The sequence below is a fragment of the Zosterops lateralis genome, assembly GCF_965231275.1.
Source record: "Zosterops lateralis genome assembly, chromosome: 25".
Classification (NCBI taxonomy): domain Eukaryota; kingdom Metazoa; phylum Chordata; class Aves; order Passeriformes; family Zosteropidae; genus Zosterops; species Zosterops lateralis.
Window position 1 is genome coordinate 7110998 of NC_139785.1, and position 25003 is coordinate 7136000.

The window sequence follows — 25003 nt, forward strand, 5'->3', positions numbered from 1 at the left end:
AGGTGTAGTTGCTCTCAGTGCTGCTCCCTAAAAGTGAGTAAAACCCAGGGCTGGAGCACAGAAGGCCCTGTCAGAGTCTCCTTTACAAATAGTCATAATAACACTTCCCTCCCTCCCAAGGGTGTCGTGAGGGTTAATTATTTAACATTTGTAAAGCACTTGCGGGGCTGGAGATGAAAGTGGAAAGTATTGTTAAGGATAAACTCGGTTTTATAGGAGGCCTGGTCAGAAAATTGCATTTGGAGTTGAAATATGGGTTATGAGTGGGGAGCCTGGGAGAAGCATCCATCAGACCTGGGAAACATGGAAAATGAAGTCCTTTGAAGGAGTTAATCCAGTCAATAATTAATGCAGTTTTGGGGATGAGGGGTGCAGGCACCTGGGACTGGGGGTAATGGCTCATCAAGGGGAGCTCACACAGCTCTCTTTATCCCACCCTGCATGACCTGGGTGATGGGGAGCTCTGATGGAAGGAAATTGAATCATTGTACAAAATCTGAGAAAATCAAGATCTGGAGGGGAAAGGCCTTGAAACAGCCAGAATTCAGCAAATCATGGATTACTTTTGTGGGAGAAAACTGCCAATTAACCCCCCTGCTGTGCCCAGGCGTGGGGGATTTCTGTGCCCGGGGTCACCTTTCCCTCCCAGCTGGGGTTTGGGAGGCAGGGAGGAGGCAGGTGAGGCGGGCAGCACAGGCAGGGGAGGAGCACAGATCACCTGGGAGCAGGTGCAGCACCAGGATCTCCAGGACAGGTAAGGCTCTGCTGGCAGGAGCTGGCACAGGGAGGGGCGAGGTCACCGTGGGATGGGAACAGACCCCCTGCCCGCCCTTTATGGACCCCTCAGTTTGGCATCCAAACTCCACAGGGAGAGAAGAGAGGGGTCAGGGTGGGTGAACCACCTCTTCCCTTAGGAAAGGAAATTTGAGGGAGATTTCAGTGTCCTCAGCCCACCGAGGTGTCCCCTCCCCTGAGGTCCCCACGGAGGGGCTCTCTGGTGACCGGCTGCTGTCCCTGCTGGGCTGGGAGGCAATGGGACAGCCCAGCGAGCCCACAGAAACTTTTTCTGAGGAGGAAGTTGAAAAATAAACATGATATGTGGGGCCCTAAAGCAGGCAGAGGTGAGAGCAGGGGAGCCTGGAGGCCCCCAAACCCCCTTGTCACCCTGCAAGGAGCCCTTGGTGCCTCCCTGCTCCACTCCCAGACAAATTAAATGCAAACCCTCTGTCTCACAGCCAAACCAAAACTGCTGCTGCGTGCACTGAACCAACAACTCCCTCCCCACCTTCCTCTACCACAGAAATGCCTGGAAAAGCCACTTCTAGTGCCCAAAACCTCACAGATTGGATTCGTAGAGTCCCAGAATGGTTTGGGCTGGAAGGGGCTTTAAAGTTCATCTTGTGCCACTTCCCTTGCTGTGGGCAGGGCCACCTTTGCTGCAGGGGAAGGTTTTTTCCTGCTTTCTTCCATTCTTCCTGCTGGGTTATCGTTAAAAACTACCAGCCCTGACCCTGGCAGTGCAGGATGGAATGGCCAAGGCTCCAGGTGCTTGTGCAGGGGATGTTGGGGACCACAGCTCTGGGACACCCAGGGACAAGCCGTGGTACTCAGCAGGCTTAGGGTTATGTGCTTTATGGATATTTTGGGTATATATTGCAATGGAAATGATTTTCATCCTTAGTCTTGGATAGTTTACCTTGAGGGATGTTAAAGACACACAGTGCTTAAGCTGTGTCACATTCTGGGGCAATTGGGACAATTTGAGGACAAGCATTCATCTCCTCTCTGGAAAATGCCCAGAGAAGCTGTGGAGTCCAGCAAGGCTGTGGCTTTCCCACTCCTGGAAGAGTTCAAGGCCAGGCTGGAAGGGACTTGGAGCAACCTGGTCCAGCAGAAGGTGTCCCTGTCCATGGCAGGGGATGGAACCTGTCTTGTAATTCCCTTCAACCCAAACTGTTCTGTGATTATAGGATCCTATAAATACTGATTTTTGTGGCATTTTGGTGGTGATAATGCTGGGTTTGAATTTATTTTGGGCTGGTACCTGTGAGAGGTTATTGGAGTCAGGGCTGCCCCATAACATACCATGGAGCAAGGGAGGCAGTTCAGGTGATAGCACTCACCCCTTTAGAAAGCACTTTAATCTCTTTACCATTACATAGAGGCAAAGAAAAATGGCTTTTGAGATGGTAAAGTGCATTTCCCCAAACAGATAATTTTTAAAGTCAGACCTGACTGTCTTAAAACCACAAATAAACAAATGCAGGTCACAAGAGAAAGAATGACAACGTGCCCGTTCTGACCCCCTGTAATTAGCCTTTGGCTAATTTATTTTATTTCTCAGCTTTCTTTGCTGGGATGTAGCTGCTTGCTGCTTCCCTGATGGCAGGGCTCAGAGCAAGGATAGGGATGGAGAATCCAAACCAGGGGCTCATAAAACAGGAGACAAATAGAGGCAGCATAAGGAAGAAGAAGCAGAGAGCTGTATAACCTCCCCATCACTAGTTTTTCTCTCTCTCCTTCAGTGTCCCTTTCCAGATGGATCCATTGTGTCTATTAAATAGACTTCTAGTCCAGCATCCTGAATTTAAAGCTTTCATCCCTGTTTGAACTTCCATGTTGAATTTTTCTTATTTCAGGAGGGTGAATTATTTCAGTTTGTGTTCTCTGGCTGCAGCTCCTGCAGTACCTGATGGTCTTTCACATATTTCCTGACAATTGAGCCTAATAGTTTCCAATGATGACTTTTTTTTTTTTTTTTTTTAACCTAAGTCCAAACCCCTTAAGGATTCTTTAGAGGCAGAATTGTTGCTTTCCTGCTTTTGGGGCTGCAGCTGAGCTCACCAGTATGAGGAAGATGATTGCTTGGTGTCACTGGTAACACTCCCTGGTGTGGACCCAGACAGAGGGAAAAGAGAACCGATGATAATGGGACAAAATGGTTCAGAATGTGTTTTTAGCTTGACATTAATGCATTAGGGATCCAGCTCCTGTGGGAGCTAATGGAAGTGCTGCTATGATTATAAGTGCCTCTGCAGACAAATAAGACAATGCTGGTAATGAGTGAGGCAGCCCAGGGTCCAGGGGAGCTGATCACTGCCAGCGATGCCTCTCCTGATGCCTTTTGGGTTCTCCTGCCATCTCTCCGTCCTCCCCTGTGTCTGGGCACTGCCACCCCCATCAGGTGCCAGATTTGGGCTGGGGGGTTATGTTGTTTTCAGGGAGACACACGGGGGACATGCGGGGTAGGGAAAGGGATGACTGAGGGTGTTTTTTTGAGCACAGCTGCTGTCAGTCTGTAGGCTGGGGTTTGATGGGCTCCTGCAGCTGCAGATTCAACACAGGAGCCCCTCTGGAAGGCTGGAAATACTCATTATCTCCAGATACACATCTCAGTGGCATTCCCCTCCTCAGCCTGAGCTCAGCCTGGGTGGTGTTTTTGCAAGTCAGGACATTTCTCCTCTTCCCTGAGTCAGACTTTCCCTGGGGACCATCCCTGTCACCCACAGATGCTCTGAGAGACAAGCACAGGTCCTACAGTGAGCAAACCAGCTCTGGTGTGTCTGAACTGCCTCATTCACATAGGTTGAAGGACAAAGTTAATTGTAGGGCGATGGCTATCAGCTCTTCCCACTGGTGAACTTCACACTGTAATTTCCTAGCTGGGGAAAATGGAAGTGATGTCCTGACTGAGACGCTATCAATGGACTTTAAAAAAAAAAATAAAAAAAAAAAAACCCTCAAAAACACCAAACAAACAAACAAACAAGGAAACCAAACAAGACATTTGGAATAGTAGAATGGCCCAGGTTTTGGCTAAAAAGAGATTTTGGGGCTCCCAGGGTAGTGTGAGAAGGAGGTGAAAGCCTAATCAGGTTCTCAGGCTCCTTACCCTTACCATCATCCAGATGCCTCCCCAGGTGAGGGTGCATTAACTATAAACCAAGGAAAAACAAGCTCCTCTGGGAGGTGATAAGAGCAGATGAAACAGTAAATCATTAAGCAGACACAGCCCAGGGCGCCATAATAAACGGGGCCAAAGAACACGAATGACAGGCGAGCAGGAACATGGGGTGTTGCCAAACATGGCTGGGTAATGAGGAAAGAGGGATAAAGTTCAGCAGGGATGCCCTGGGATGGTGGCTGTGGCCACCAACACCAGCACTGGACTTTCTGCTCATTCTTTTCCCTGCTGGTTGTAACTCACTTTGGAGCTACAGGGATAAAAAAGAGCTGTTTGCCTTAGGGCACAAACATAACTGTGGTTGGCTTTTCCCCTTGTGCTTACCCATTGCATGTTTTCAGAGGAGGAAGAGAAGCAGGAGAAATAGTTTTGCTGGTCACATGTCCCAGCTGAGCCATGGGCTCTCTGCCATCAGGCAGGAACAGAGACCAGCAACCCCAAAAGAGTCCCCATCACCCCCTGAGCTCAGCCCAGATCACATGAGCACTGTAAGGTGTCCTATTTAGCTGAACTTTTGATTGTGATTGATCACTGTATCCTTTAAGCCATCCCAGTTTGACTGCATCCATCTCAGGTGGAAAACCATCAGGTCTCACTTTATATCAGCCATTAATATGTAACTGCAAGAGCTACATCAGTTATATATTTGACTGTATACTGTTGCGGTCATGTTATAATTATAGCCTTAATACAGCATGATATGCCTGCAATCCTTCTTGTTGTGGTATTCTGGGATGGGTTTGGTTCTGCTTCTGGTTATTACCCTGATGTTTTACCATCCCTCCTTGTACCTAATTTAGATTTCCCCTCTTTCAGTTTAAAGCTCTTATCCCCATTTCATGTATATGATGAGAGTCTCTACCCACCCAGAAAATACTGATTTTTCAGCCCTCTCCATGGCTTGGGAATGCTGCTCCCTTAATCACAGGGAAACAGGTGGATGCTCCCATTCCCCAACTGCCCCTTTCAAAGGAACACAAAGGTGATTGTATAAACCCACTGGACTGTGCCAGCCCTGCTGGTAAACAGCATCTTGCTTTGATTTTCTGTTTAATAACCCAATGCACCCATTGTCAATAAATCTTCCCTTTTAAGTAATGAAATAAGGCAGAACCCTGCAGTGCTGATAGTGACCTGCAAAGCTGCCAGCTCATACCATGCCCTTTCCCTGTACAGCTCAGATTAAATCCCCCCAAAGGCTTGGTGAAGACAGGATGGAAACCAGCCTGGTGGCACTTCAGGGACCCTGGGCCCATGTGCTGCCATCTGTGGCTGCCTGTTACCGGGGTGATGTTTGCACATGGAGCCAGTGTTTGCCAGCTCGAGCTGTTGGATCAGCTGTTTGGTTAAACCAGCTCGGATCAGGCAGGTTGGCTGCAGGGATTTAGGAGATTAGTTTTGGCCCACTGGATTTTCCTCCTCAGGGACAGACTCCTCTGGGAGATGGTATCTGCACCAGCCACGGACTTCAAGGGGTGAAACAAGGTGTCCCTGGGACAAACCAACCTGAAATCAGATAGTAATAAAGCCAAAGGAACAACTCCCTTTCTCCAAGCCCGACAGCAACAACTCACGTTTAACCCCACATGCAAATTATCTCTTGTGCAACAGCAGAATAAGAACATTTTTGGTTTATATTTTCAGCAAGTGGGGACTGAAGCCCAAGATGCTGCTGGGGAAGGCAGTTTTGGGACAATCAGGATGTCTGTGATGGGGGGGTCAGATCCAGCTCCAAACCATGCAACTCCTGCTATGTGGAGGCACAGCATCCACTCCAAAAGGGAGACCATTTCTGCCCAGTGTCCAGTGTGGACTGGCACAGGGAAGATACTAAACAGAGAGGGAAGTCCTGGTCACCAGCAGCACATCCTCCATTATCAGTTATAACATTCCTAATTGCCCAGCCTGACACCACCTCCCACCGAGGCAGCCCTCAAACACATGGCTGAGCCCACATGGAAGAGCTGATCAGTTCTCAACCTAATTAAGCAAACAGCAAACAGGAGCTGGCTGGGTTTAATTGCTGCAATCCTCCCAGGAAATGGGTCCCCCAGCATCCTGCAAACTGTGTGTGTGCACCCCAGCACAGAGGGTCCAGCAGCTGGGACCCAGGGATCCTTGGGATTAAAGGTTTAGGCTGGGATGTGTCAGACATTGCAGCAGATCTGGGGCCTTTTTGAAACAACTATACCTTTTTTGACATTTCCTAATCTTGGGGCAAGGACCTCAGAGAAGTCCCAGGGGTTCCTGGTGCCCCTTCCTATTCCCATGTGCTTGGTCAAGCCTACTCCAGTCCTCTCTGAAAGGGAAATCTTATTTTTTTCCAGTGTTATGCCAAATAACCTTAATTGAATAAATTGAATAATGTAAATTGAATAATGACATTGTTTTTCTTTGCCTTGTAGTCAGAGGAGGGGGACAGGATGGCGAATTTTAAGGGTCACGCACTTCCAGGCAGCTTCTTCCTGCTCTTTGGGCTCTGGTGGTCTGTGAAATACCCACTGAGGTACCTCAGCCAGAAAGTAAATAAGAAACCCCACAGGACTTACTGTTTCCGGCGTGTGGATGCCATTGAAGGGGGAATCAAAATCGTCTTTTCTCTAATAGGTAAGAGTTATATTTCACTTGCCATGCCAGTATTCACCTGGCCTGTAGTGGTGACTGTACAGGAGCCCTGACTCCAGAGAAACTGGTCTAGATGTGAAAGGATCAGAGAATCTCTAAGGCTAGAAAAGACCTCTTAGATCATTGTCCAAGCACTAACCACTGCCAGGTCCACCATTAAACTGTGAACCTGAGCACCACATCTGCATGTCTTTGAACACTTCCAAGCATGGTGACTGTAGCTTTCCCCTGGGAAGCCTGGATGCATCCTTGATGTCTATCTTGACTTGATCTCTGGTATGGTTTGATGTGGAAAGGCAAGTCTCATACCCCTTCTCAAAGCTGAGCTGCCCTTAATCACAGACCTGATTTTTCTGTCCAGTCTTTTCTCCCTAATGCAAACTTCACCAGCTCCTGCTTCAGAGCCCCCAGCATCAAGGAGTAGTCTCGAGCAGAACCCTCAGTCTCCAAACCCCCAGAAACTCCCTGTTCTTGGGTGTCCTGCAGGGATGCTGGCAGAGCAGTTCGTCCCTGATGGTCCCCACCTGTACCTGTACAGCGGGGAGAGGCACGACTGGGTGAAGCTGATGAACTGGCAGCACACCACCATGTACCTCTTCTATGGCCTCTCTGGGCTGGTGGATGTTCTCACCTACATCTCCCAGGCGGTGCCCCAGGGTCTGGATCGCCTGATGTTGGCTGTGGCCGTGTTCGTTGAAGGTGGGTAGAAGGTGGTGCTTAATTTGGGGAGGGATACTGAGGACTGAGTCAGATAAGGACTAAAATTTTCCTGATGGAGGTATGGCTCTGGAGATAGGACACATTGTAGGGGATATATTGTGGCAGGGTGGGATGGAATGAGATGGCAATGCAGTCACAGGTAGGTTCTGGTTTGAGATTTCTGGGGCTCCTGCAGTGTAGAGCAGCAGAACGAGGTTCCTTGTTACGATAAATGGCTGGTGGACTCTGCATTCTTTTGCCATCCACAGGCTGCTCTCCCACCCGACATTTCCCCTGAGAGCCATTAACTGCACTGCAGGCATCATTAACCTCATCTGCTTGCGTGGCACGTGGCAATTTGGAGTGATTTATTTTGGCTTCAGCACATCATGAATATCATTCTGTCCTCAGACTGCCTTACAGGTCACCAGCGGGATTCCAGACCTGTCTTGGATCATAGAATCATAAAAAGACTTGGCTTGGGAGGAAACTTAAAGATCATCTAGTTCCAACACTGTGCCATGGGAAAAGAAGGTCTAGTTTATATAGAACCCTCCTTATGAAGGCACAGCTCCTGTTACTTTTCCTCTCCCAAAACCAGCAGTTTCTGAGGCAGCAGCAGGGGCAGCTCCACATGCACAATTCGGCCTGTAAGACCAGGAGATCAATCATTTACAGCTCCCAAAAAATGGTGAAGTTTAGCAACAAGAAAGGACACAGCAGAAGCCTGGCTAGAAGGGAAGGATCATCTGAAGAGGTGATGGCACAGACGTGGGAAGAAAACCACCCTGTCCTTGATCACTGTATTGCTCAGACCCTCCTGCCCCAAGGCTGGACATCTCATGCCTCCAGCAGTCTGGGATACCAGGAGGCCGAGGGGGATGGTGCTGTGTAGAGTCCCTTCTTTCTATGATGGTCTGTCTCAATTTTCCATCCAGGCAGGTGATTCACTCAGCTGGGTGGCCATGGCTGTTGTTAGTGCTGCTCTAAGCAGAGCTCATGTTTTGGCAGGTTGTCTCTTCTATTACCACGTCCTCCACCGGCCCATGTTGGATCAGCACATCCACTCCCTGCTGCTCATCGCCATCTTCGCTGGGACGGGCAGCATCCTGCTGGAGGTTTTCCTGCGAGACAACATTGTCCTGGAGATGTTCCGGGCCAGCATGACCATTGTCCAGGGAACGTGGTTCTGGCAGGTCCGTTCTGCCTTCCAAGAGCAACGGGGCCAAGGGAAAAGAGGGGAACAAGTTGTACATCATTCATCAATCACACATCTCCCAAGGATTATTTTGCCAGGCTCGCTTTGTAAATAGCTCATAACCCAAAATGAAAATTTACTTATCACAGGTCATCTCTGATGGCTGCTCCTGCTGCAAAAGCTGTTTGTTTTGGTTTATTGCTTCTCCAGGGGGAAGAGTGAAAGCAAGTGAGCAACATTTTGCAGTACCTAATGACCAAGTGCTAATTGCTTTATGTGTCTAATGCTCCCTGCAGCCCTCCCTCTGGTTTAGTGGAAAGATACAAACCCCACCAGCAATAAACAGCTGTGTTAAAATACAGCCAGCTGCTTGCTTTGGTAGGAGTTGGAAAAGAGAAGAAATCAGTTGGAGATAATTGCTCTCAAAACTCAGCTTTCAAAAAAAAAAAAACCAAAACAAAACAAAAGACCAAAGAATCAAAACCAAACCAACCAACCAAAAAGAAACAAAAAACCAACCAAAATAACCACCTCAAAACCAAACAACTTTCCCTTCTCTTGTTCCAGGCTGCACCAGCTCAAACCAGCCTTTATTCAGAGGTCAAAACTAGGCTGAGTTTATAAAATACTAAATCTAGGGTTTTTAAAGGATGGCTTGGAGTTGGAATGCTGAGGGACAATTGTGTCTGGATATTGAACAGAAAAAGATATCTTGGGCACAGATTGGATTTGTGTGGCCTCTCATTGCAAAGAAGGACTTCACTCTCTCAGCAAAAACCTCCATCCTGGTCAGGGCTCCAGTTCCTCAGTCACCACCGAGGAGGCGGTGAATAGAGGGAACTCTCTGTGAGGGTGATGAGGCTCTGGCACAGGTTGTTTAAAGTCCCTTCCATCCCAAACCATTCTGGGATTCTATAATTCTTTTCCCAACATAATTGTTCCACCAACTTCTTATTCCACCCAGATCGGTGTTGTGCTGTTCCAGCCATGGGGAGGTCCAGCGTGGGATGAGAGTGACCACAACAACATCATGTTCCTCACAATGTGCTTTTTCTGGCACTGGGCAGCTGCTGTGGCCATCGTGGCTGTGAACTACACCCTGGCCTACTGGTATGGCTGGGACAGAGCTGGGACAGGGTGGGGACAGGGCTGGAGCAGGTCTGGGGTGGGCAGGCAGGGTGGGGTGTCTGCAGTGACACAGATGTAACTCAGCCCTTCCTGCAGCACCAATCAAAGCAGTCCAAAGCTGCTGCAGGTTTTAGGGAAGTTGAGTGCACAGAATGCAGAACAGTGTCAGAGAGAGATGAGGAGAAGTCAAAAACTGAGTCCTAGAGAGTCCTGGCTCCTGGAAGTCACACTGATTATCTTCCTCTGCACTGGGTGCTGAAGTCAAACTTTAATTTGATAGAGACACAAAGCATTACCAGGACCCCCTGACACTTCATCCCCTGCCTTGCAAGGATTTCAAAGTGGTTGAAGGTCACTGAATTCTTAGAGGTAAAACATTGCCTGCCCCCCATTTGGCTTTTCCAAGGGATGGGAAGATTATCCCATTTTAAGGGATGCTGTGTCAGCTACAGAACAGACAGTTCAGTCCATGCCATCAAATAGACTTTATACAGAACAAAAACCACCCAATTCCCCATCAATAGCATTTTAGGACCTCTAGAATGAGGGTTCTGCTGAGTGAGTGTCATCGGGTTGGGGATTTTTCTAATAACGATTTATTGCATCTGTGCTGCAGCTGTCTCCAGAGGCTCTGGAGGGGCAGTGGAGAGCCCTACATCAGCCTGGGGGTGCGGCAGCAGAAGGGTGACAGCAGCAGCTCCCAGGCTGCCTTCCTGAACGGCTCCGATGAAGAGTGAAGAGGGTGAAAACTCCTGCTCCAAACACATGGAAACTTTTCCAGAAGAAACAAATCTAATAGAATATTTTTTTAGAAGAGTGAGAGGTGCCCCCATGGTGCTGCTGGGAGGAAGGCTGAGCACACAGAGGTGGCTGCCCTCCATCCCTACCTGAATATCTCAGACTCAGAAACAGCCACAGCTTGAAGGGATTTTTAGCAACAAAACAAAGCATGGAAATTCAAATGACAAGATTATTCATTCTGTGGGCTCCCCCATGTGTTCCCATAGGGATGGAGGGCATCCTTTGGCCAGCTGACTTTTCCAAGAGCCTGGAGGCTTTGACCTGCCGTGACTGAAGTCAGGGGAATCTCCAGGCTGAGGTCGTGCACCTCTACAGCAAGGCATCACCCCAAGGAGGACAAGTAGGACAGTGTTGAATGTGAGATTATGGCAATTTTTGCAACACCAGACCTTGATTGCACACAATACAAATGTTATTACTGAAGCTCTGAACTAAAGATGGGGTTTGTTAATCATTTTCATGTTCACTTAAAGGCTAAGAGAGTAAATAAATGTGAAATAAAAATTCTCACTGAGCTGATATCCTTAAATTTAAGATGATAAATTATAGAGTGTGTATTGATAGCTTAGAAAAATCCATCCCTCAGACCTGCAAAACCTGAAGGACTGCAAGATGCCCAACTATGCTGCAGGGATTCATGAAATGTCCCAGTTTTCTATTGAAAATAAACCCCCTCAGCTTGGAAAGCAAGATGAAGCAGGCACATGGTTTGTTTTTAGGCTGCCTTTACTAGCTAATTTCTTGCAAAAAGTGACTGAAAATGTCACCTTCTAGACAGGAGGAAAATATGCTAGTAGTATGGGGATTAAAAAAAAATATATATATATGCATATATATATATATAAAAATAAATGAAATAACCAGCAGCATACAGTAAATTGCCACTGTTCATGTCTCAAACCCCAGGGCTGGAAGGATGCTCTGCACTGAGATCTCCCTGCTGTGCACTGGGGGATGCGATGGCAGGAGATTTTTGTGCTCATGTCCATGACTGCACAGAAAAGCAGCTCCTGGCAGGTCCAAGGGGAGGCAAAGCTCATCCTTTAACCCTTTTTCCCTTGTGCAAAGAGCCTGTCACAGACTGGATTTTATTGCCTATTAACAGTGCTGTAAAGAACAGCTTTCCCTGAATGCCAGTTTTCCTGTACACCCACTCTAGGCTGGTTTATTTTGTGGGGCTGGATCTGGGAGGGGCAAACAGACTGCGCACGATGACAGTGAAACAGCAGAGCTGCATCTCTGCAAATCCATCCCATAATGTCATGGCTGAGTCTCATGAGTTGTAACCACTGAACATGAGGACCATTTTGTAGATATCTTCTTTTCTGCCAAGGCATAATAGTTTTTCCAAACATCACAAATTCCTCTGTCCCCTATGAGGAGACACAGCCCATTCTGGCACTAATGGCAGAGGCTCCACACCATGGGAAGGGGACAAACTGAGTTAACAGGAGTGCTGCAGGACAGGGATGGGATCACTGAAGAGCAAAAAAGCCTTGTATGATGCTCTGAATTATTTCTGGTCTTTTGTGAATTATTTTCTTTTAGGAAACAGCTCAAGCATCACTGTTCCCATTAAACAGCCAGGGGAGGGCAGCAGCTGCAGTTGGACTCGGAACGGATCCAAGCTGGATGCAGTTATCTTCCTCCTTCCCACCCCCGAAAGCCAGAGGTTTTTTCCATTCCAGGGCACACAAGTGAAAGCTGACTTTCGTTTTTAAAAGCACTCCTTGCTTTTGGAAGAGGGATAGGGTTTATTTAATTCTTCACAGCTCATAATCAAGTTGCTGTCTCCTTTCTCCCCTCCCTTCTTTGGCCCCTGTCACTGTGTGGCAAAAAAAGCCCTTTTCCCGCCACAGCACCCGGTGTCTGGAATGGTTTCTGTTTGCCTCATTAACTCCCTGCTCCCACAAACATCCCAGGACTGTCAGCAAAGCACTCACTAATTTGTTTTCCAGCTCTGGAGCACATTCTTTTCCAAGGTATGAAGGTCAGCAAAGGAGGAGAGATCCAGCCTGTGATTAAGGACGGAAATACATTTTGGGTTCATTTCTGCATGAGAATTAATGACTTTCATTACAACTAAAATCCATTTGTAAATAGTTTAGGTAAACCAAACAAGGTATGAAGGTGTCTGGATCAGTGGTATGGAAATGGTTTATTATGTAGAGGTGCAACCATTCGCCATCCTCACATTTTTTTCTTGAGTGGTGGATATTTTAGGAGAGTCCTAGATGGAGACTTGCTTTAACACAACAAGGACCTTGTTCCAATCCATTCCATCTCCTTTTGTGTTGAATATTCTAATTTACAGTGACCAACCAGCACGAGATACAAACCCTCCAGACTTTGCCTGCAGCCCATGAGAACTGCTCTATCACCACATCATCCTGTATTCTAAACTCTAAAGAGACTTTTCTTATCCACCTTTTCCCTGATGCCTTGGCAGGGTGGAGAGGGGCTGCACCCTTGGCTCCTTTTGTTTTCTGTCCTTCCACCCATCTCCAGCTCATCCCCGTCTTCCTGCCTGCCATGATCACATCTCAGAGCTGCCCTTCATTTCTATTTCCCTCACAGGTTTTACATCTCCAGTATTTCTTACCAGGCAATCATATCTGTAAGCCCCTCCTGTCCCATCTTTCCCAACATTTGATGATCTTGGAGGTTTTCTCCTACCAAAGCCATTCTATGATTCTATAAATGGAATTGAATTGTCTCTGTACTGGGCCCATTGGCCAGGCAGCTGGAGTGGGCTGGGGTTGTGTTTCTATCCATATCCACACTGATTTTAAAAGGAGCAGGATGCCCCAGGTGGTGTCTCAGGGATGTTTTTTTCTTGTGTAACTGTAGCCTGATGTTTGATTTTGTCACTCAGGTGTCCTGCTCATCCACGGCCGGAAGAAGCTGCTGATCCTGCCCTTCTCTTACAAAGGAGCCCCAAAGCAGCCAAAGGTCCCGGCAGCTGCTTTTCCTGCACCTGGAAAGACAAACCCTTCATCAGGAGCCAGCACAGCCCATCCACGAGCCACGCATTCCTGGGGCAGAGATAGGATCTCCCACTGCCTCCCGCACAGCCACTTGTACACGAGGCTGAAATGAAGGTGTAGCAGAAGAACAAGCCCTGCCTCTGCTTTTACCACCTGCTTTACCTCCTGTTGCCTGTTTATGAAAGCTGGTGTTAACATTCATCACCATCGTCATCATCATCATAATAATACTCTGCAGTTCCCAAACAACCATCCATCTGCAACACTCCAAACCTTTAATTAGATTGTGCCTCCCACCACCCCCAGGAAGGAGACAAACATTATCACATTTTTTCATTAGCACTGAGGCTGTTGATGAACTTTCAGGGAGAAGATGTTGCAGTTACAGCTGAGAGAAAAAGAAAAAATTAAATTCAATTCAGGTTTAGCCTGAGGAGCTGGAGGGGGTCAGACACTGCTCTGCCACCCTCAGTCTTTTCTAGGAGTACAAAGGTGTCTATTCCCTAAGGAACTGAAATGGAATCACATCTATTTGTGCCCACGGTGATTTTGGCATGCACGGAGTGTCAGTGACCTGCTTGGGGATTTTGGAGGATTTGCTATCTTTTCTCCCAACCACCTGTCAGAGTTAAATCCTCATTTTTCTCATGAAGATGGTTTAAAAGAAACCACCTTTTCTCAAAGGCACTGAAACCTTCTTTCACTGTCTGTAACTTAAGTTGTCCTTTTCATAGAAACTTTCTCTCTGGCCCTTACTCTTTACTGGCCCTTTAAGGAAAAAGGCACATGGATCCTCTGTGTAGATATTTCCCACCTGGCCCTTGTTTCCTCCTGCCACTCTCCAGCTGCTGCACTCCCACCTCACTTTCCCCACTTTCTCCAAGGTCTTGACTCTTCTTGCCCTGTGGGGTAGTGGTTTGTGCAGGTGGGCAGTTGCAGAAAGGAAAACTGAGTTGAAAGAGGTCTCCCTCCTTTCAGCAGATGGTGGTGCTGCTTTTTTTTCCCAGCAAACAAGGTATGGTTTTTGTCCTGAATTATTTTCAGGTGTAGGTCTGTAAGGAAGAGCTCCTATGAGGGTCTATTTCTCCCTATGCTTGGATTTAATGTTGGATTTAAAGTCTGTAAGGAAGAACTTCTGTGAGGGTATATTTCTCCCTATGCTTGGATTTAATGTTGTAACATGTTCCTAAGCTTGGGTGAAACTGCATTTGTGGAATTTGCTACTGTGGGCTTCCCAGGACCCTTCTGCAGGTGTGCTCATCCCTGTTCCACTCATCCTGCTTCTCAGGCACCGTTGGAAGTGAGCAGTGATGGGTGAACAACACAGCCTCTTGTTTTCCTCCCTCTCTCCCTCCCTCCCTCCCTCTTGATACGAAGATAATGGGAATAAAGGCTCCTGGCTATGGCTTGGTGGCTTTCCTGGCTGTGCTAGACCACAGCCCATCACCCTGGGGAGTCTGCTTTGCTTCTGTGCTGCTCCAGCCCTGGGTTTCTGTGGGGTGCTGGCTCACATGCCTGGCTCTGGGCAGGGCTGCTCCTTCAGGCTTCCTTGGGGTGGTTCTGTGATTTGGCAATACACAATTTCCTGGGAGAACTGCTGGTGTGGGAATGTGGCTGCCCCAGGATCAGGGGCTTGGGTAGTTCTCTGGGGTGATGCTGAACGTTTCTGCGCCATCACCTTGATGCTGTAGGATATGGGAACATCAGGGGGCCTGAGGTGTTTATTTGCCTGAAGCACTTGCACTGCTCATCTCTGCAGCCATCAGTGGGATGGGCAGAAGCTTCAAGGGGGCTTGTGTCTGTTGTTGCTTGGTGAAGGGCAGTGTTGTGTATTAGAGAGGAAAAAAGGAGTGGAAACAGGCTGCTGTGTCCTGCCTGCCCGTCTTTTGGGGGAGAGAGGGCAATGGCCCTGCACTTCTCAGCTGTTGTGGGCTGGGAGGTGAAGCTCACAAAGGCTCTGCTCTGGTCTGTGAGTTCCTGGCCCAAAATCTCCTGTCCTCAGGCAAATTTTGTAAGATTGGACTCCCTAAAAGGGTTATCGTGTCCCTGGCAACCCAGTTCACAGACACCCAGCAGAGCCCTGTCAGACCTCCCTGCTGCCTTATCTCTTCTTGGCTCTTTCCCCAGCCATCCCCAACCCCATCCTGACCATGGAAAATACATGGTTGCCATGGGAACAGGAATTGGCTGCTTATCCTGATTTTTGTGGCAAACTTCAGGAGAATTGTTGGCTGCTTTTTTTAATAGCAGACAGGAGGTGGCCCAGGTTGTGAAAGGTGGTTGACTCAGGGTACTTTGAACTGACCCACAGGATGTTCAGCTCCAAACATCCTGTCTGAGGGACACCTCCCTGTGGTGGCTTCTCCCTTTATCTGCCTCTTCTGAGTAATAACCTCCTTGCTGAAACATCTGGAGAGGGAGAAGGACAGGCAGGAGTCACAGGTAAACTCTTCCATGCACACATTGCATGGAGCTGCTGTGCCAGGGGATGGATGTGGCTGCTGGAACTTGGAAAGAAGGGAATGGGGAGAACATCCATGGCAGACAAAGGTTCAACGTGATGACAGCTGTGGGTGAGGCTGCTGGAAGTGGTGCTGGTAGTGCCATAAATATTTAGCCCTTTTTTAGGAGGGTTATTGTGTTTTGGAGCTGCATCAGAGCAGAGGATGGGAGTTGTTCAGCCTGAAGAGGAGAAGGCTCTGGGGAGCCCTTAGAGCCCCTTCCAGGGCCTAGAGGGACCCCAAGAGAGCTGGAGAGGGACTCGTGGAGTGTCAGGACAAGGGGAATGGCTTCCAACTGCCAGAGGGCAGGGTTAGATGGCTTTTAGGAGGAAATCCTTCCCTGTGAGTGTGGGGAGGCCCTGGCACAGGGTGCCCAGAGAAGCTGTGGCTGCCCCATGCCGAGGATGGAGAAGGATTCACAAAGAGAAAACCCTCCCAAATGTCTGTGGGTGTGTGTTGATCTTGCCCTCTGCACATAAATTGGCTGTCCTGGGATGCTGATAGGTGCTTGTAGGGAATGCTGGTGTACCCAGAGACAGCAGCAATCCCCTCCACTGGAGCAGGTGGGGTCAAAATCATGGACGGTGATGGACCTGGAGCTGCAATGGCAGTTGGGCAGGAATGCTGTCCTTCCCCAGCCAGGCCTGAGGAGGCTCGAGCAGGCAGGCACGGCTCTGGAAGGACAGCAGGCAGCTCCCAGATGGTGATTAAGCAGGAGCGTCACAGCCACACAGCTGTGGAGGGAGAACGGCAGCTCAGGTAATAACTTCTGTCTGCAGCCATATTTCAAGTGCTCTGACAGACAGACCAGCTCCCGGGAGGAATAAATAACCTGGTGTCTCTGCTCTTTCCTGGATGCCACTTACTTGGACTAAATGAGCTTTTATGTGAGCATGGCCTGTGAGTGGGGAAAGTCAGGGGTGGCAGAGTTGGGCTTGTTGGGCTGGTCGAGGGGCTCTGTGGATGTGGGGGGTTGTTTTTCTGTGTTTCAAATATGTGAGCTGTGCAAGTGGACTGTTGCTTGGAAACGTCTGCTTTTGCTGCAGAATAGTGGCTGTTCTATAAAAGGAGCTGGGATTTTTTTTTGTTGTTTTGGTTTGGTTTTGGGTTTATTGGAGGTTTTTTTGTGATTGAGTGAGATAGTTACATGCAAACTTCTGCTTATCTGATGGTGGTTTGGGATACCTCTGCTACAAGAGGGATGCCCCAGGACATGGCTGGGTTCTTGGAAGTGTTCTGGGTTGGATGGGGCTTGGACCAAGCTGGCCCAGTGGAACATGTCCCTGCCCATGCCAGGGAGCTGGAATGAGGTGGACTCCAGGGTCCCTTTCAGCCCAAACCATTCTGTGGTGGCTGTTGAGGGGCTGTTTGCAGTTACTGGGAAGCAAAGAAGACTCACGACAACTCTGCAAAGCCTTGCTGGGTCGGGCTGCAGAGGGTTGTGGAGCAGGAGGGTCCCTGGCACTGCCAGGAAGAACGAGACTGCTCAGCTGGGGAGAGGGGGGATCAGGGTGGGAGATTCCAGGGACAGCTCTGGAACAGCAGGTTGGATCTTCTGGGAACTCAGGCAAAGGGGGAGATGGCAGGTGGATTTGGGGTGGCAGATTCCCAGGTTAATCCTGGATGCTGTCATGGCTTGGAGCAGCCTCTGGGGCTGCAGGTGGGACACGTTTGTCCTTTCTGGGCTCTGGGATGTCTCTGCTCTCCTTCTCTCCTCCACTTCATCATGTCACATTAACATTCCTGATGTATCTCTCAGTCAGGGTGCACTCCAACTTCAGGCTGTTGCCCTTGCAGTCACAAGTAGGACAATGGTAAAAGTCACAAGTAGGACAATGGTAAAATTTGGTTATATATCATGCAGTTGCACTATGCTTGAATGTGCTTTATTGTTAGTCACTTCGGATGTAGATGTCCGTGCAGGGAGGATAAGTGTCCTGGCTGGGGTGCCCAGGGTATAATCAAGAAAGATGAGGGGCATCAGCCACCTCACCCTAATGCAGACACCAAGACAGGGCAGAGAGTCATCCCTGACCCCCAGCTCCTGGATGGGGCATTTCTCAGCTACCTAAAAGGCTGTTTAGTAATTTCCATCCTGAAAGGAAACTTTAGCACAGATTTGAGGCTTTCCCAGATTTCCTGTGTCCCAGAGATGCAAAGAATGACAGTGGTTTCCACATTCCAGTCCTGTGTTTGCCACACAGAGCTGAGCCAATCTGACCCACAGCAGCTCTGCACCTGACCCAGAACGTCTTGCAGAGCTCTCCCTCACCTCGGGCACTTGCCACGCCACATCCTACCCTTGTTTTGCAGTGCCTAATTACTTTCCAGCGTGGGAGGACTCGGAGAACGTGCTGGAGTTGTTCATCCAGCCTTTGTGATTTGCTTTGGTATTTATAAACACAGTGAGGATGTGATCTGTGATGTAAGGGCAGGTCAATGTGGAAGCTTTGGGATGAGTAATGCCTTCCTCTGTGGAAAGCCCGTGAGGAGGAGAAAAGTGAGTCCTCCTTAGGTGGTAGAAGCTTACAGAGAGCAAGGAGAGGGGTCTTTCTGGAGGGAACAAGGCCATCCTCAGGTAAAACAATGCTAGAAACACTTAGATCATTATTTACTTTTTTCTGTGCTTGCTACACTGGGATTTTTCTAAGGAATTTTGGTATCAGCTGAAATACTTTGCAAGATATAAATGTGCTGTACTTTTCTCCTCTCCATCCTTCTTGGTTGATACTCTGGCATTGATCTGACCTAGTCAAGGCTTTTTTAATGCTTTTAGTCCTCGAGCTCTTCCTCGAGGAAGAGGAAAATCTCTTGTGTCAAATCATCACTTGCGTGCCACATAAAGGTGGTGTGGAATATGCATGAGGTTCTTTCTCCAAATGTTAATGGTTTCCTGGGTTGCCACCTCCTGCACAGCCCAGAAAAGCCTTCGCTGGCAGGAGCTCCTAATCCAGCACCAGATTCACACCCTGGTAATTGCCTAGTTTGGAGCAAGTTTATTGTCTAAGGAAATAATTGTCATGTTGCTCTTTATCTGTAAAAAATTTGTTGTGCTTCCTCTTCCAATAGCTGTTGTGCTTTCCTGGGCACTACTGTATTGTTTTCTGGCATGATGATTTTACATGCAGCCACACAAAGACATATATACAGACATATACACAGTGGTGCAGAGTGGCAGCTTCCCAGTGCTGATATCCCATTTCTGGTATTCCATGTTTGGAGCTGAGCCATGTGCACCTGCTCTGCCAGGATGTGGATCCCGGGGGATGCTGAACAGCCCAACAGCTCCCTTGGGGATGCTTTAGGCTGGTCCTCAGGCACTGTTTGTCCTTGCAGGTCCAGAGAATGAGCCCAATGCCCACAACCTTCCTGGGCAGTGCCCTCCGGGGCACTTTCTTCGTTGCCTGTGGCCTGTGGTGGTCAGTGAGGTACCCCCTGAGGTACATCAGGAGGAAAGGTGACAATGAGACTCAGCCGGGCCGTGGGCGCACAGAGGTCTTCGAAGGCACCGTCAAAGCTCTCTTTGCTCTAATAGGTAAGAGAGGGTGATGAGTCTCTGCCCCAGTATCTACTCTCACAGCAGCAACTCTCTCCCACAACACTGGGCCTGTTTGTAGTGGGAAACATCTGGCATGGGAGGGCTTGGGGACGTGGTTGTGGCACACCCTGGGGTGAGGAGTTTGCTGTTGTTCTCCTGGGCAAACACCACTACAGCTTCACACCTGCAAAGGAACATTCGTTCATGCTTGTCATTTCCCCTTGTATAAGGAAAAGTGACCTTTCCTCTCTTTGCCCAGGGATACTGGTGGAGCAGTTTGTCCCCACTGGTCCCCACCTGCAGCTGTACAGCCCCAAGACACACAGCTGGACTGACCTCACTCACTGGCACTACTCCACCATCTACCTCTTCTTCCTCGTCTCTGGCATCACAGACGTGGTCTCGCACTCCCTGCTCAAGCTGCCCCCTGGCCTGGACCGGCTCTCACTGTCTCTGGCTCTGCTTGTGGAAGGTGAATTGTGCCTGGTGCTGAGGAGGAGGGGACATGGAATAAGGGTGCAGTGCCCATGGGTGTGACAGCTCCTGGGCAGTCTGAGGGCCACAAAGGCAGACCTGGAGGGGGTGTGGATGCACAATGGCACTGGCTGTGTGACAAATGGCCCTTCCTGCTCCTCCTACATATGGATACAGCCATAGCTGGATGCCACAGGGGATGCTTGAGGAATTTGTGCTTCTGGTGGCCAGCAGCTCTCTCACTCTAGAGTTACAAATAGGTGTCACCCCCCTGCCTTGATTGGATGCAGAGGGACAGACTGATACAAAACTCCCCACCATCTTTTGAGTTCAAGGTGCCCATCTCTGTGCTCCTCCTGCAGCCCTGGCTGGGGCACAGGGACCCCCCCAGGTACAGGGGCACAGGGACCCCCACAGGTACAGGGGTTCCTCAGGAGCAGAGCCAGTGCTGGGGCTGCCTGGTCATTGCAGAGGGAAGGTGGGGACAGCAGTTGGTGGCTCTCTGGTTCTTCCCCCAAGGCAGATGATGGCAAGGCCTGGAGCATAAGAGTGAGTTTTCAGATGGTTTTTTAAGAGAACAAATCCCGGAGTGTCCTTTGCTGACACAGGGTGGATCTTGGCAGGTTTGCTCTTCTGTTCCCGTGACTACAGTGGTGCTGCACTGGACCAGCACCTCCACTCCCTGCTGGCTGTGGCAATCTTTGCTGGAGCCCTCTGTGCCCTCCTAGAGGTGTTTCTCCGAGACCACATCATCCTGGAGACCTTCAGGACCAGCTCCTTCCTTCTCCAGGGCTCTTGGCTTTGGCAGGTCAGTCTGTATCCAGCGTTCTCCTCAGATCTTTGCACCCAGGACAGTGAGTGGAGTGGGGCTGCTCTGCCCCTTCAGGCACATCTGTTGGGGTTAAACTTGTACACTGTTCAAACATCTTTGTAAATAAGAAAAGGAAATGAGGCTCAGTGCCAGAGCTGCCATCGTGAAGAAGTGCATGTGTAATGTAGCAGCCAGGACAGACCTGGAAATGAGTGGAAAATGGAAATTGGAGCCCACAAGGGAAGGAAACCACAATCATGAATTTTTATTAATTTTATTAGGTCCATTTTCTTCCTCTATTTGTTCCAAGTAACTGGAAACATCTGGAAATCTCTCATGTAATCACCCAGCTTTTGGCCTAGGGGGAAATGCACAGACTGGCAATGTCACCTTTTTCCAGGATGCTGGGTTTGCACTGCAAGCCCCAAGGATTATCTGCAGAGAATCCATCTCCTCCTGACACCCTTATGTCAGTGGCTGGGGAAGCCAAGGGCAGTGCCCCAGGTGTTATTTGGGGTTATGGTGCCTCCACAGTCAGCGGCAGCAAGTGGGCTAAAATCAGGAGGAAAACGGGAAGAATGTGCTAAAGCCTGACTTATTTCTCATCTTTGACCAGATTGGGTTTGTGCTGTCCCCTCCATGGGGAGGACCAGGCTGGGATCAGAGCGACTCCAGCAACCTCTTGTTCCTCACCATGTGCTTCTGCTGGCACTACTTGGGTGCTCTCGCTGTCGTGGCCTCCAATGCTGCCCTGTCCCGCTGGTATGAGGGGTCCTGGCACGGGGCATGGGCTGGGGGGGCCAATAGCAATTCCCAGACCCAACAGCAGGCTGGGAAATCCATGCACCAGTGTGTCCTGGGATAGAGAGTGTGGGTGTCCGTGCGTATCCAAGCATGGCTTGGCTGGAAAGGGTGGGCTCCGTGCTGCCTTGTGGGGTGGGGTGAGCCTGTGGCTCTCACTACCCACAAGCCCTTGACCATTGTCCCTGTCTCTCCTGCAGCTGCAATGAGTCCTGCCAGCTGAAATTTGGGGACATCGACGTGGAGTTGGACTGTGGCTTGTGCCTCCACAGAGGGAAGAAGAGCTCTGGCGGTGCCTTGTTGCCAGAGAGCAGCTCGGATGACAAATGAGGCTGTGGCAGGCATGGAAATCTCTTCCCTGATGGTTTAGAACTCTTGAGATGAGGTTTTTAATTAGTCTTGATAAACTACAGCGGCACTTTACAGTGGAGCATCAGAAGTAGGAGGCAGGACCCTGAGGTGGAGCACGGCAGGGGATGTGAAGACTTTTCTTGTGCATCCCTTTGGTAGCCACGAGTTCTAATTATCTGAGCTGCAGCTCAGGCTGCAGACTGCAGGACTGGTTTGCTGTTGGAGTCCAACTGCTGTGGCAAATCCAGTCAGATTTTATTTTTTTAACATTTTCCCTTCTACCTCCTCAGAAGGGAGCCAAGCCAGCATTCAAAGCTCCTGGTGGCTGTCACTCACTCTGGTGTTAATGGAGAGGGTTTTGTACAAAGCTGAATGTACAAAGTATCTGTGATCACCAATAAAGTGCTTTAACACATCTCCTCCATGGATCTCTTGAACACCGTGCTGCAGGCTGCAGCAATGTTGGCTTCAAGAGGGTTTGGACGGTGGATGAAATATCTAAGGGGTAGGACTGTGTATGGTTTAATGTGGACAAATCTGCCCAGGGAAGGATGGGTGGCCAGCGGAGGGAAAGGATGGAGGGTAACTCCTCTCCTGCTTGTTATCATCAGAAACTAAGTTAGGCACATGAGCCAGGGGTATGGTGCTCCTGGAAGATGGGATGTTTGCTGGGCAGAGGGCTCAGCTGAAAGAGAGACCCATGTCTATCTTATGTATAGTATATATGGTCTGTAAAAGTAAAGAACAGTTGAACATCCTTAAACACCGAGTGTCTTGGAAAAATATGAACTGACAGCACAGGAATAAATGCACCATCTAAACCCAGAGTGTGATTCAGAGCACAAACTGGGCCATTGGAAATCCCTCTGCTCAGAAGCCTTTACATCACTGTCGGAGTTCCCAACACCCCTGAGGGTCCAGCCCTTGCAGAGAAGTGGCTGAAATCAATTAGCAAGATGGCAAGTGTCTTGAAAAAGCAAAAAGGTCTTAATAAAGAAAGAAAATAATACAACACAAGGGCAAAGCTGGACACAGTATAGAGAGAGGTCCCATACCTGCTACAACACCTTGAAAATGCCTCGAGCTTCTTTGTTCTCTCTCTTTAGTGATCCATAGTTCAGGTGGGCTATTTGGCTTTTGGCCCAATGAAATCAGCAATAGGCTTTGAGTTACACTTTCCAAGCCCAATCAGTGCTTCTGTGCTGTCACTGAGCCAGTTACAATGAGAAGGGCACAGAACTTTCTAGTTAAAACTTCCTAAAATGTTTAAAGGTAAACTGAAACTCTTTTCTTATACAGAGATGCCCATTCGAGGCTGGGGGATGTTTTACTACACACTCCAAGCACCAGCCTGTTCAGAGATGGGCCCAGGGAACCTCCCTGATGCCATCCAGAGACTGATGGTATTAAACAAACAGCTCGTCCAGCCCACAGCCTGTTCTGGAATTGCTCTCAGGAATGCAGTGCTGCTGGAAATAATATCTTTCATTAACCCATCCTGGCAGCACTCAGAGAGCTTCCAGGTTAAGTGCTCCTGCTACAAAGCACAGTCTCCACACAGGTCACTGGTAAATACAGCAAAATGCTCATGGTTTTAACCCACTCAATCCTCCAGAACCACATATACATGAATTAAACCCTCATTTCTGTCAGGTGCTTCTCTCCACCTCTGCAGCAAAGGTACCAGTGCTTACTGGGACCAATATGTGAATTTATGGAGAGGCGTCCAGAAGATGAAAGATGCTCTGACTCCTGTACTGGGGAAACAGCTTTTGAGCCTCCTGCTTTACAGTTCCCTGATGCTTCATCCCATGATGCTGCTAAGGATCACAGCCTGGTGATCTGCATGTGGCCCCACTGAGCCCTGAAAGCAGGAACGACTCCCCTCACCCCTGCTTTCCCCACCTTATTCTACTATGTCCTCTAAAAACTGCCTTTTTCTGGCTCATCACTGTTGCCCTTCGCTGTGCAAATCTGGTGGCCTTTGTCACCACAACAAAGCCACTGACACCACTGACTGAGTTGCACCTGCCCTGGAGACCACCCCAATTCCTGTGTGGTGGCACCAGCTTTAAGCACCACACTCATTTGGACACCTCACCTTGAGACTTGCAGCTCTCAAACACTACCTGAAACACCCCAGGTCAAAGGATTAGGAGGGTTTATGCACTCCATCAGGGGAATGTCTCCTTTTGATGGGGCAACAAGGAAAGACTCCAGGCAGTACATCACCACCTGCCTGAGCTCCTCACCAGCACCTTTAGTCACTTCTGTTGGCCAGGGCTGAATGATCAAAACCACACCTCACACAAGTGTTGCTCTGCACATCAAAGACAAGTAAGGCTGGTAAAATCAATCCACCCACGTTCCATCCACTTGTTCCTGTGCACAGAAGGGGTCTGACGTTCATCACTGTGCCCTTGCAGGAGGGCTAAAAAAAGCTTTGGGAGAAGGGAGACAAACTGACCCCAGTGCTTCCTCTGCTCAGCATGCCCAAAGGCCCTTCTTAAACATCCTGTTTCCTCATCAGAGAGCTACACTGCTCCTCTTAAAGCACTTGTTCTTTAAAATCAGTTATTATTTCAGTTTTTCTGCTGAAATACAGCTCTTTAAAACATGCTGCAAGTCTTCCCCCAACCAACAGCTCCACTGTGCTCTGAATCATTTAAGCATTTTACTGCCATAAAACTGCTGATATTTCCCCAAACTACCCCGTCACCACTTTGCTGGGATCAGCCCCTCCCCTTGCACAGCTGATACCAGGAACACTTGGGACATGCCTTAGCATCCATCTTCAAGCAGCTAAGTTTCAATATGACTTTTCAGAAGCTGTGGTCAAAATCCATTCCAAGGAATCTATCCCAAGTGCTTGGCAGTCTGTGCCTAAGCGTGGAACTAACAGACTTTGATTCTAGACAGATGCATTTATTTTGCAGAACTAACAGAACTTATCAAAGGAAAAATCTAATACCCAAATTCAATTCTGGAAATCAATCTGCAGCCTCTGTCATTTATTTCACTTGCAGGTCACCCTACCTGAGGGTGCAGTCCAAGAATGGCTTTGGGCTGCAGATATGCTTTGGCATCATTTAAATTAAATTTAGTTTAAAATCAAAAATCTTTCC

The 25003-nt window shown here is 48.9% G+C and overlaps 1 protein-coding gene across 1 annotated transcript; it reads left to right on the top strand.

Annotated features, from left to right (window-relative positions):
• The first annotated feature begins 658 nt into the window (after window positions 1–658).
• On the top strand, window positions 659–22044 carry TMEM45B (transmembrane protein 45B). Its single transcript, XM_083877944.1, has 12 exons — window positions 659–754; window positions 6370–6571; window positions 7076–7288; window positions 8300–8484; window positions 9451–9596; window positions 10231–10348; window positions 18419–18481; window positions 19240–19438; window positions 19701–19913; window positions 20539–20723; window positions 21343–21488; window positions 21728–22044. Exons 2-12 carry the CDS (start codon window positions 6388–6390, stop codon window positions 21855–21857), a joined length of 1782 nt encoding a protein of 593 aa, XP_083734070.1. The 5' UTR covers window positions 659–754; window positions 6370–6387; the 3' UTR covers window positions 21858–22044.
• Window positions 22045–25003: the final 2959 nt, after the last annotated feature.